The 14168-nt window shown below is 31.0% G+C and overlaps 1 protein-coding gene across 3 annotated transcripts in view; it reads right to left on the reverse strand.

The window, feature by feature from the left end:
* Positions 1 to 14168, reverse strand: part of LOC111043544 (filamin-A) — a 221640-nt gene that overhangs the window by 154144 nt on the left and 53328 nt on the right. For 2 of the 3 annotated variants that reach the window (XM_039443088.1, XM_022328524.2), the window contains exons 4-8: positions 11973 to 12070; positions 6899 to 7026; positions 6279 to 6293; positions 4753 to 4891; positions 3757 to 3997 (exon numbers count right to left, since the gene is read on the reverse strand). In XM_039443088.1, coding sequence (XP_039299022.1) covers positions 3757 to 3997; positions 4753 to 4891; positions 6279 to 6293; positions 6899 to 7026; positions 11973 to 12070 — 621 coding nt within the window. The remainder of the gene's footprint in view (positions 1 to 3756; positions 3998 to 4752; positions 4892 to 6278; positions 6294 to 6898; positions 7027 to 11972; positions 12071 to 14168) is intronic. The other variant, XM_039443087.1, reaches the window with a different exon arrangement.

Genomic DNA, 14168 nt, shown 5'->3' on the forward strand with positions numbered 1-14168 from the left:
GGTAGGTAGCGCAGTTCATGAAAAGAACACATAGTCGAGATATTTCATCTGTAGAACAGCTGTTTTGACGACTTTCAAAAATGACAACTAAAAAAATCATCGAATTTCACAATTCACACAAAGAAAAAGTACTCTGAAAACGATTATATATACACATATACAGATCGTAGTTTCAAATATGAGCAAGGAAAGTTGTGTGAGTGTACCACACCAGATTTTTTAATCTTGTATCAATCTTGTAATGATGTACAGGATTCTTAATTTGACTTGAGTTCTATAATTGAGAATCAATCAATTAAACTATTATTATTCAGAGAATACATGAAAATGCACAGGAATACTGTGTACGTCATAAAGATAATAAAATACGTCATAAAGGTTATCATGATCTCTATCTATTAAGATTTAAAATTATTCTTATGTAATCGAAGTATTATAATAATCTCTATGTCTTAAGTACCTATAAGATGCTTGTTCCCACATGTAATTTAATGATTTTTCAATACCGTAGGGGAAAGTGGGCCAAAACCGACCAGCTAGTGTTTGAAGTTCAATTAATGAAAATCTGTTTTATCAAAAGGCAGATTTATCAAAATATGATGTCGATCTCATTCTTCACATATTTCATGATAACTATACATACTCAAATACATTTATTCAATTATAATAAAAACGGTAATAATTTTATAAATTTTTTGTGCAAAATGACGGTTTTGCCCCATGGGTGGGGTAAACCGTCTTATGAGTGGGGTAAAACCGACATTAATGGAAATGACATGGAAACACTTGAAATAACCACACAAATCGAAAAATTTTATTTAATAAAGTTGTCATGACATAGGAAAATTAAAACAACACGGGATTACTTGAAATCAGTCGAATAAAGGTGTCAAGACATACGAAAAATAAAATAAAAATGAAACTAACATGGTTTTTTTTTTGAAATATTTACAAAAATCACAAATGAAGGTGTCATATTCCTCCTCACTTTTCGAGCATTGCTCATGAGCCCATCCTTTGCAACTCGAGCACTGGATCCAACCCTTTTTCTGTTTAGAATTTGAATAGAGGTCATTGCAAAAATACTACTCAAAAATCGGTGTTTGCTGAACATTTAATTCGAACTAATCATAATTAATTATATTGATATAAATTTATAATATGAAAATATTATTATCTCTTTTCTGTATAGGGCTACTTGTAATATAAATATAAAGAAAATAAAAATCTCAGTACCCTTTTTTTGAAATATTTTATCACTACATGTTTCGGACATTTATGCCATTTTCAAGTAAAAATGACATTATGTATTAAATGCCATTACTTGAAAATGGCATAAATGTCCGAACATGTAGTGATAAAATATTTCAAAAAAAGGGAACTGAGATTTTTATTTTCTTTATATTTATGAAAATATTATGCTTTAGTAATAGAAGTAATAAATTGAATGTGAAAGACGAATAATTTTATATCTATGAAACTGCAAAATCAAATAGGAATTATTTAATAATTATAACTCAATTTGACTTAAATAATCCTATTCTTGATAGAATCAAAAGTAAATAATTATGATTTATATTGAATAACTTCAACCAAGAAATAATGAATAAGAAATAAATAAATCATATGAACATATATCATCTAGTATCAACTTGTTTATTCCTACATTTTATTTTGAAAATGGCCAAAGTAGGTCGAAACTAGTTGTTGAAATGTTTCAATGAGAGGTTACTACAAGTTTCATGTTGTTTTTATTTATTTAATTGAAGTAGCCAATATAGGTGATGTGATTTCATGTGGTAGTGTGTTTATTATAAGATTATGAATGCTTATTAATTTTAGGCCTATCTATATATTAATTCCATCACCTATCAAATGCAACATGATAAATCTCATGTTCAAGTTCATAATAATGAAAGGAATAATATTTCTGATTTATCTGAATTATTGTCAATTCTTCAATTTACAGTGATCATCTAAACAGCACAAAAATTCCAAATAGAATAAACAGAGAATAAAATTGAGAGATAGTAGCCTATTGAGAGCTGCAGGAGATTGATTTGCAAATCACAGGATAGGTCCATCCATGCCCTGCATTTTAGAATGAGTTATAATTAGGCTCATAACAGAATCCATGAAGAATTGTATTGAAAGTTGGGTTTTAAATTAGCTTATAACAGTTTTATTTGAAAATTATCTTTTCACGATATAGTTTTCAATAGTTCAGCCTACTGATAAAATATGGACATTTAAAAACAAAGAATAAACAGACAACACTAAACCAGTTTCAATAATTGAGTGGTTACATAATTACACTAAAGGGAAACTAATCAATTTGCAAGGGGTAAAACCGACTGCAGTTGGTTATGCCCCTCACTAAAATGCCGGTTTTGTCCCACAGCACATGCTAAAATAAAAATGGCTACAGCCGATTACAGAACAATTCAAGGTTGATTGTATTTATATGGATTCATTTGAAAAGATACACAGAATTGGAGAGCAAACTTATCGGAATTGTATCCAATAGAACCTAAGACAGATATGAAATAATCATATGTGACTGAAAAATCGAACAAATTTTCAGGAGAAACTTTAAGAATTTGTAGAATTCATATGATTCAGTTCACAGCTGTGAATGCAAGCTACATCTTACTCATATTGTGTAGGCTTACTTAGTGAATTTTTTCCCGCATGGTGACAGCACCAGTCAGTCAATTGGTGAGGGGTCGGTTTGACCCAACCAGTCGGTTTTGCCCCACTTTCCCCTACACTATAAAAAATGTGAAATTGTATTTGTTGCCGACCACATATATGCCATAGGAGAGGCTTTTGTTCTTTTAATAATGTAAATAAAGCTATATTATTATTATAAATACTGGAATAGATTGTAACAAAGTACACTGTTTTTAACAATCCTATGGTACAAATCCTTGCTAATTGCCTTAGCGCAAAGATTCCTGAGCTTATATTTTTTACACATTTTTGCACGTGGACAGACCAACTAAATGGAACCAACAAATATGTAGTCTAGATTAGGCATAAGAATCAAGCTTTTTATCAAAAAATGTTGCCTTATTCTCATGACGTGAAGGATTTTTATGACTCAAATTATAGTCTTATAAATTATATGGAATTCTCGCATTTAATTTCGGTTGTCTCCCAGTCCTTATCAGAAATTCACAGGCTTATATCGTCTGAGAAAAAACATAATTTATTATTACCAACCATATGACACATATACATAATATGTCTACAAATATGTGTGTATTTAGACATACCCCCTCCCAATCTAGCATATGAGCAAAATGGCACAAGTATTGATGATACATGTGGTAGGTTACAGAATAATTATTATATTTTAAGTTTCATTCGATATTCTAAATTTTGATATTGTTCAAATACCTAATGATAACATACTGCTGTCATCTTTCAAGATATTATATATGTCAGTATCCAGTTCAGCTCTTTACCTTCAAATTCCATAATTTTGGAGTTTACTCAACAATAAATCATGAATTACACTTGTTGAAGACTTTGGTTAGGTTCAGGAATGTACCTACAGTGTGGGTATTGAAACTCTCATCCAAGTTCCCAAAATTGTCCTCTATAAACTCTATCAGAGTAGTAGACCTAATGGTAGATCTGTTTTTTTTCTATGGCCATTGTGTTGCTCATATGTTAGTTTCAAAATTATAAATCAATTGAACTAATACACACTTTTCAAAGATCTTTGATAAGTGTTGAATGATAATGTACCTTTAGTGTTGATATCGAAATAAGTTGGTTTGTTAGTAATATTGCCGTCTAGTTGAATTCCAGGACCTGACGCAGTAACCTTCGAAGGATCTCCAGCTTGACTTTCGACTAACACATTGTAGGGTGACTTGGGAATTTCTCGACCGGCGAACTTCACGTACACCTTATGTGGTCCTTCAATTTTTGGCGAATAAGATACACTGTATGTTAGATTTCGATCATTATTGTACCGGATTTCAACCTGGAAAACGTATTCATTCAATTATTCACCCTAGTTCATAATAATTATAGAATAACACATTAATACACATTCACATATAAGCTATAATTATTTTCATGATTTAGTAAATTTAACATAATTTTTCACTAATTATCATGAATTACATCACTTACTATTGATTTATTATTACTTATAACAATTTGTTCATGTAAGCCTCTTCTTTTCCTCTTCTAATAAATCTCTGGTCGCCTATACGTTTTTATCAATATTATTATCCTTATATTGATGATAATAATAAAAATAGTTGATTATTTAACAATTGTTGAAAAAATAATAAAAAATGAAAATAAAAGTGTACTAGTTATAATAATTTATTATTCAGAATGTTTCTGAAACAGACCGATAAACTTCGTAAGTGATTTCCTAAAATTGAAATAAACAAAAAAGTTCCAGTAAACAGTTGTTCTAATATGATTTTTGCTACCGAGATAATAATGGCAGAATATTCAAATTTGGATTTTTTTTTTTAAATCAGACAATACTACTAGAAATATTACAAATAGAAGTAATATTGTCTGCTATGGAAGTAAATATTTGAAAAAATCATGATATTACTAGTACCTTTACCTTGATATTGCTTTTGTTCAAGATTATTTTAGTCGAATTCCTTTATTATGTAGGTTATTCTCATTAATCAATAATCATAGTCTGAGTCACGAACATTAAATTGTCAATTACTTCTCACAGGAAGAAAACTCGAATGTTGAATAACTTACTGGTTCCAATTGCCTGTTGGGATTTTCTACAATGACGTCGACTTTTCCTTTTCCAGCAGAGAATGTTTCAACAGTAAATATAGCGGGTGAACCAACTATAGGTCCAGTTGGTTCTATTCCTGGTCCATAAGCTCGTACTCTGTGTTAAAATGAAACAGAAATTAATCTAAAAGCCATTATAATCATAAAAAAATAATAATTGAGTCATACTTCTTATTCAATTCATGGTACTTATGTATAATTTGTTATTTATTTTCATATTGAATCTATCAATAATTTTTTGGCATTTAATGAATTTATAATCCATTTATTATAGACTCAGTCTATAATATATTGATTAATAATTTATATACAAACCTATTATTCAAAAAATGTATATTTTATATGTATATTATTGTAAATCCAGAAGAAACACTCTAAATAGTTTTTTAGATTGACTAAAATTTGATACTAGTCTGGGAATGTACTAAAAATATTTTAATAGTACAATAATTGATGATCTGAAGGTATATGTTGATATTTCATTGAATTATATATGTATGTATGTACATTAATTGAAGATACCTTATTTTCGATTAGTGACAAGTCACATTTGAAAACATACTATCTTATACAATCCTATGCAGTTGAATTTTTTATTTTCTATTTTCCATGCATTCATACAAAATGATTACATCAAAAATTGAAAAGCGACAAACATTAATTTAAGGTTTGTAAAAAGTGTAAGATATCATGTTGTTTGAAAACAACAAAAATATAATTAATTCAACTATAATGACAATAAATACTTAAAATTTCCCAATTATTAAAAATGTTTGAAATTTTTGAAGCATTTTTATCAATAAACATTCAAACAATAAGCATTTTTCCTTATATATTTTTCATCCATTTCTTTGCTTAAAAATTACTATAAAAGTTTTAATATTAGGTTATTTATGGAAGGTTGGAGATTTCAAATTGAGAGGTTCAACATTTTTCATCGATTTATTTTCTATCTATTGCATGTGTTTCCATCATATAAGAATTTATTTTGTTACACAATTGTTAATGTAAAATCAGTAAACAGTCAGAGTTTTCAAAAGAATGCCATGCACGAAAATGTTAGTCGAAAAAGACAGAATTATAGAGGATATAGTGCTCTTTTAATACTGAACTGGAAAGTTCAAGCTGAATAATTTATTTATTGGTTGAATAGAGCTTACTATCACAGCCTCAAGTTGAAGGATAAACTATTATTAATATTACTATACTGAGTATCACCAAAAAATTATTAATGTGGTATCCTTATAAGCTAATACGCAAATTTCTTCAACTAAGAAAAAATGTGAGAAAATTATTAATGGAAACAAATCATCGTAGACTGTGAATGAAAGCAGGATCAATCCTAAATAATTACGACAAATCGAAAAAATATATTTTGCAGGTATGAGTTTGAAAACGAAAATAACAACAAAAGCATGAGATAGATAACTTGACAATAGAACCATGAAACATTAAAAGTGAAGAAGCGAGTATTCGCCACTTACCGAGGAGGAGCAATACTGTAAATATGAAAAATAAAAACAAAATTATGAAAGATTTGGAAAAGAAGATGACAATTACAATCAGTTGGCCTACACAAATAAAATTGGAAAATTCAAAGTTAGATTCACTTGAAACTGTCAGCATTGGTTGTATGGGAAGCATTGATGTTATACATTATGTGGAATGCTAATTGCTGACAGTTTGAAGTGAGTCAACTATTCAACAGAATAAAGTTTTCTCAAGATTAAAAATGAGGCCGCAAAACATAATTCAATTACTGTTCCAGATTTTTTTTCATCAAAACTATTAATATGTTTAGGCAATTTGCGTGCAATAGAACGGCACAAGTGGCCTTTATTTATTGCAACTGTCATAAAAATGTGTATTGGAACCCATAACTGTTGGATAGGTTCCTGTAAAGATCTTATTCTCTCTCCTCTTAAAAATTCTCGTCACTTCAAAAAAATCGATTTGATTAATACCATCATTCCTAATGAATTTCAGTCAGATCCATATTATATGGATCAATAAATACATAGTTGATTCATGAAATTAATCAGCTTTCTTATAAATTATAGGAATAATTTTTTGAAGCTTGTCAAGATATGTTTGATTATCTTACCTGTTGGGATTAGTTCGGGGACGTAAAGGCGCTCCTGGTTTGAGTTTGGCATTTGGATACTGAGACAAGTAGGTCATCATTGAAAGCTCATCCATGTTGGGATTGACCATTTCCTCTGGCTTGATGAGCTGTACAAACATAATAAATTATGAGTTTGACAGTGATAAAGTTTCAGTTTTACTTAAAAGAATAGAAAGTTAGCGAGGGAAAAATATAAGAAACAATTTTACCGACTGCGTTTATTCTCTATAGCAGTGCTGCCATCTTAATGTTTTAAATACATAAATCATTTTGGCATTATATTGAAATAATACAAAATATAATTTCACTTGGTGAAATAATAAATGAATTATATTATTACAACATATAATAGTTATTGAACAGTTGATGGTCAACTCACAAAATCAAACTAGAAAATAGAATTATTTTAAATCCCATATATAATTTATTTCCAGCGTTGTTATAATTGTTTATTTGTTTCAAGTCAAAATGCAAATATTTTATTCGTACAATTTTTCAAAATGACAATGAATTTATTTTATCGATTCAATTTAATATTCTAACATAGACGGCATTTTATACATAAAACTTTTGTTGAATAATTGCAATACAGATGGAGATACTGAATGTATAATAACATGCAGAAGTGTATGGAAAATGTATTGTTTATTCATTTTTACATCAAGCATCTATCATTAAAATGATTGTGAGAGAAAAACAGGCAAAACCTTCACTATTACTCCCCCAAATTTAGACTACGGTAAGAAGAGTTCAAACCAAAGTAGGCCTATTCATCACAATTTCTTATCCAAATAATAATATTTCAACTAGAAATTTAGATTAATTTTTTCTTCTAGTCAATAATATAGCCATCTAGTCTAAAGACTAATGAACTAGTGTTTCCTATCCTAAATTACTAGCCTACTTGAAAAATTGAACAGTGAATTTTCTCATTAGAAAATCTTACTGCTATTGTTTTATTAATATTAAATGTTTGATGAAGAATGACAATTGAGTATTACACTTACATTTACAATAATTTAACTGAGCATATATTGAATTGACTGAGAAACTTTCAAGGTAGAGACAAACTCTCTCAAAGTGTTGTCTATAAATGGTGTCTATGAGCGGTTCCCAACAGTAGGTCACCAGCAGATTTCCGCTGCATTGCAAATTAATTGGAAACACTCATTAAGCCTTCTCAGCTTGCTCAAAATTTAACCTTCTCAATCAACGTTTTTATTTTAACGTCAGTTTTATTATATTTTGTAGATTTTAATATGAAAAATCTTTTTGTGGTTCAATTGTTAGGAATCGATCTTACACAGGACTAACGCTATACATCTCTATAGTGAGGTCCACATTATAATGGCAGTGTTTGATTAGCAATAGTATTGCTATCCTTGTCTATCATTTAACAAAGCGGATAGCGCTATCTCTTCCTCGATTTGCTCTGTTGCCAGATTTTTTTTAAACAATGTAGAATTAATAATCAACTAACAAAATATTTCATCTTAATTATGAAAATCCATTATGAAATTATTGAAAAATATAATTTCTTGCTTAATAAAATATAATTGATTATTTTAAACGGGAATGAACATTTAATATTACATCAATAAAGCTAAGCTACCATCTATAGAAGGCATTGGCAAGGAAGAGGTTCTTTCTCCACTGCCATTATAACGTGAGCGGTGAGCCTCACTATAGTTAGTGTGCTTATGGCTACATTCCATTTCAAATAATAAGGCAGTCTATTATGCATCTATTTAGCACCATATATAAATTCTTCAGGGGTGCCAAATCAAAAATAATGGAATTTTGAGGACATCTTTAATCTTTCTAAACGTCTTCTACAGATGGATTTAAAAAGATCCCCAATATGGGTACTCTGTATATATGATAAAATTTGACGTATTTCGTAAGAAAAATGAAAATTATCTCAAATTAACCTTTAAATAGATCTATTCAGTTCTTAATTATGCCTAGATTTTCAATATGTTCTGCTAGATTTTCCGCGAAATTGGTGTATTGTTTGTAAGAAAATTGAAGCATTAAATTTGCACTGCTGAATGACGATATGCCACCCTAAATTACTCAGCATGAAGTGTCACTACACGAGAGTTCTCCATACAAATAAAACAGTAACAGTTACATTACTGGACACATTATACCATTATACCAGCAGTATACAGGAGTGATAGTTGGTAGGAAAGTTGGCTGTTGAATTTTGTTTCGTCGATGCTTAATTAGGCTTAATTGCAATTAGGCTAAAGTGAACGGACCCGGTGCCAGGTGTCAGGAGACAGCCGCCTGCCGCGAGATCTCACATATTTCCTCCTTTTCACGGTGAAGCCTTGAGTCATACCATAGAGAAAAGATAGCGTAAGTATATCAGTTGTCTCTGGTATTTAAGTTGTCTCTCTGAACCAAAAATACATCATATACACTTCAACATCTTCTTATCTTTAGATCTTAGGCTTCATCTCAGCAGAAAGTAATTATTGAAGGAATTCACGTGCTCTAAGTAAGTCATGATGACTTATGAGAAAGTTTTATTGAGGAAATTGATTTATGAAAGAATTCAAGTGATTTAAGTTATGATCTTAGTATGAGAAAAGTTCAGATTCTATTAAGACGCGCACAATTATTCATCCTCCATTCATCCTAAATGACTCTCTATAACAATTTATTTGTAAATCCACAAGGATTGGCTTGTTTTCCAGTGGAAGACGTAGGAATCCTATGCGCGATGGAAATGTCTTGATACTTTTTGTATTGATACGCCAATTAATAGATTGAAGAACATAATATTGATATCTTACATCTGGTTACTGAAGCATTCCTCAGGAGATGCTGAAAACTGTCTCCCAATGGTTTGGTTTGATTATCCCAGATTTTCTCGGAAATCTCATGTATCTCCAAGTGCAAATTATCTGAATTTAGTGCTGTTTTAGGTAATTCATGCTCGGTTGCAGTCTTTCATTATCGAAAGCAATCTTATTACATTTTTCAGTGAGTGTAGAATTTTCGCCACCTTCCTTTTTCAGTGACTACCTTATTTTCTCAACTGTGGTGTTCAGTGAGGTGATGCTGTTTTCCACTTGATCAAATTTCTGATTAATGCATTCGATGATTGAGTCCTTCCGGGCATCCAAATAATTTTTTTCGTGTAGTGAGTAACTTCACTTTTTATGATTCTCAGCCCTACAATCATCGCAGATCCGAACTGTTCTTCGCGACGCTAGTTTCATGAAACTAGGGCAAGGAAGAATGACACTGCGCCAAACAAAGTATAAGATGAAAGTTCAAGGACTGCTTGCAAACGAATTTACAGCGAATGTAAGAATTAGGCAGGGTGATGTATTGTCAGTTATGCTCTTCAACTTGAGTCTTGAAAAATTAATAAAAAGAATAGTAGTAAATTCACGAGGTACAATAATGAACAAAATGTCGCGGTTATGGCATATGCATATGATGTATTCTTGATTGCAAGACATAGCCAAACTCTGAAAGATGCCTTCAATAAAGAGATCGATGAGGGATCAACAAACATTGGACTGTCAATCAATGAGAGTAGAACAAAGTATTTGGCAAGCAGCAGAACCCGGCAGATCAGCGACAGATTAATGGAGTGCAATAATTACAAATTTGAAAGAGTGGAAAATGTCAAATATCTGGGTTCCATTATCACAGACTATAACAATGTTAAAATTGATATAAAAGCGAAAATAACTGCTGGAAATCGATGTTATTATGCAGATAGTCAATACTCGAGATCCGAAACCCTGTCAAGGAACATGAAAATGACAATTTATGAAACTGTTATAAAGCCAGTTGTGCTGTATGGGGCAGAGACCTGGGTTTTGAAAAAGAAAGATGAAGATCTACTGGATATCTGGAAACGGAAGATTCTGAGAAGAATATACGGCCCAGTATGTTTGAATGGAGAATGGAGACTTCGTTTGAATCCTGACCTGATCTGTACAGAAAACCACCAATTGTGAATGAGATCAAATTGAGACTCTTGTGCTGGTTAGGTAACGTAGAAAGAATAAGCGATTCAAGAGCCGTTAAAAGTCTTCAGAGAAAACCCAGGTGGAAGAAGGCTGAAAGGACGTCGACGAAAGCGCTGGCTGGAAGATGTAGAAGATGATCTTCGGAAAATAGGTGTTACATGGAGTATGTAAATAAGAGCATGAAAGGAATTTCATAAACAATAAAAATACTCCCTCCTTCTAGCTCTCAAACTCAACCTAACACTTGTTGCAAACAGAAAAACTCAATATGTGAGGAGGAAAAACTTGAAAAATTATCTGTAGATCTAGAAAGTACACCAAATTTCGCAATCCTTAATAAAAATTATCTGTAGATCAAGAGAATACACCAAATTTCGCAGTCCTTAATGTTGGAAACAGATTCGTAGGGTGAATAATACTGAGTGAAGAATTGGAGTGGGCACTGTTACTTCAGAGAGATAAGATAGATCATCCGTTTACTTCAAAAGCCGGATTACAACTGAGAGTTATTTAACCATTATTGTAATTTTTTGATAACTACTGTGCCTTATTAGTTGAATAAGCCCATTAAAAGATATTTTCAATTTCCTTTGCTTGATATTTTCTGGAAAACGTATTATTTTGTATAATGTGACATAATTTCCACTGTATATCGCTGCATCACTGTACAATACAATCGATTGTAACTGAGCATGGTGATCTGCTGATCTCATAAGATAGACCCGGCAAAGATGTACTGCACTAACTTGAAATAAAACATTGCTTGAGCTTTCAAGTCATATTAGAGGGTGACATAAAGTATAAGTGGTATCAAATAAAGTACCTCTGAATGGATATCAAAGTATTAAAAACCCTACCCAGAGAAAGTAATTTTCTGAACACAATTTTGAAATGTAAAGATTAAAATCTTTTGTCGGAGATTTAAAATGTTTTTTTTTTCTCGCACCTCTCATCAAAAAATGAATTGATAGACAAAACATTTAATTAAAAGCACAAATGCTGTTTGAAAATGAAGTTATTTGAAGCTGAGAATTGAGAAAATTTGATAATTTTACCTGTCTAACATTAAGCCAGTCATCAGCCAATCCCATAGCTTCGGCAGCATTCTGGACCGCATCTTTCGGACTCCAATCCTGCCAATCCGGGCACAGTCCTGAGCAAGTCAATCCAAACTACCATCAAACTTCCTGTATAGTATTTCACTTGTTTTATGTACTTGTATTTCACAATTTCATGTACATTCAGGTATTTGTATAGTTTAAGGATATTCTAATGCATGAATATTCAAATGAGATGAGACGACTTACAATAAGTATTGTTCATAAATTGATTGCACCAAACATAAATTAAAAAATCAAGAAAAATAGATTTGGTTTTTACACCATTATTAATCGGTCATGTCTGATTAATCCGTACATTAATTCCTCTATTCTCTCTCTAATAGACTACTAGTTTACTACAAATAATATTAACAACTACTGAAGGATGTTTTCAAATCTTATTAAATGAGTGGCTGTGACAGCTAGAAGCTTTGGCTTATTTTTACGTATTAATAATTTAGTCTAAATAATAGTGAATACCTTCAAGAATATCTTTGCTACAATTAGGCTTGTGGCAAATTAATTGAGACGCTACGTAACGTGAGACTGCTAATATCATATAAGATCATTATAAGGTCCACATTCATTGAAATGAAGCTAGCACATTATAGGAGGGGTGAGAATCGAAGTGGTCTAACTAATTTGCTCTCGAAATCGAGTTTGCAGATGATATTATCTCGTGATAGTAGTATCTGTTTATTGTATAAGTGATAAAAATTTCAGTTTCCTGGTTCACCCATGAATGGTACGTAGCAAATTTGAATCCCTCAACAAAACCGTCATTCTGTTCAGATCAAATTGTACAACTTTGAACAGTTCTCATTTCAACTTTCTCTTCCTCTTTCTTTTTCTCTTCTTTCACTTTCTTTAATCATTATCTTCATCATAATGATTATAAGTCATAACAAGAACAAAAAGGAGTAGAAAAGAGGAAGAACAGTAAAACAAGGAGAAACAAAGGAACACGATTAGAAGTGAAAAGTAATAGAAAAAGAGGGAAAGCAGGAAAAAAATGTAGTACGAATGAGGATGGTGAATAATATGAATAGAAGGAGATGAAAAATAAAATTGAAAAATAACTGACAATGAGAGGGTAATGAAAAAGAAGAACAGGAACAGAAAGAAGAAGGAAGAGCAGGATAAGAACAGTAAGAAGAAGGAGAACAGGAGAAGAAAAGTAGCAAGGAGGAGAAGAAGATAAACAGTGAGAAGAAGAAAAACAATGAGAAGAAGAGAGAAGGAGAACAGTAAGAACGACAGTAGGAAAGAGAAGATAAGTAAAAAGAAGAAAAATAGTAGAAAGAAGAACAGTTGGAAGTAGAAAAAAGTAGAAAAACAGTAGGAAGGAGAAGAAAAGTGAGAAGGAGAAGAAGAAGTTGAAGAAAAAAAGAAGAAGATAGAAAATGAAGATTCTTCTTCTTTTCCTCTTTCTTGTACTCTTTCTCTCTCTTTTCCTCTCTCTTCATCCTTCTTCTTTATCTTTATCTTTCTCTTTCTCTTTCTCTTCCTCTTTATCCAATCATAATCATAATCATCAGTAAAGAGTAGGAGAAACTTCTTTCTTTTTAATAGTAGGAAGGAGGAGAAAAGTGAGAAGAAGGAAAATGAGAAAAAAATGAACAGTAAGAAGAAGAATAAGAAGAAGAAGAGTGAGAAGAACAGTACGAAGAAGAAGTATAATTTATCTAAGAAGAATAGATTATTCTTCTTCTTTTCCATTTTCTTTTCTCTCTCTTCCTTTCTCTTTATTTTTCCATTTTTTTCTCTTTCTCAATTTTCTCTTTTCATCTCTTCCCTTCTCTTTCTCTCTCTCTCTCTCTCTCTCTCTCTCATTCTCTTTCTTTTTTCTTGTCTTCATCTTTCTTTTACTCTTATTATAATCATAATCCTCAGAAAGAAGAAGAACAGTAATAAGTAGAAAAAAGAAGAAGAAAAACAGTAAGGACAGTTTGATTGAGAAGAACAGAGAAAAAGGAGACTATTCTCTACTATTCTCTTCAATTACAAACTATATCGAAATAATAATCCAAAAGTGTTAATCCAAATGTATATAATCCGTGTTATAAATTTGTAGATTTCTTGATAGCAGCATTACTAGAGAACATAAAAGCTAAAACTTGACACAAATAGAATACACTACACAATAAAATT

This window comes from Nilaparvata lugens, chromosome X (genome assembly GCF_014356525.2).
Source record: "Nilaparvata lugens isolate BPH chromosome X, ASM1435652v1, whole genome shotgun sequence".
NCBI lineage: Eukaryota > Metazoa > Arthropoda > Insecta > Hemiptera > Delphacidae > Nilaparvata > Nilaparvata lugens.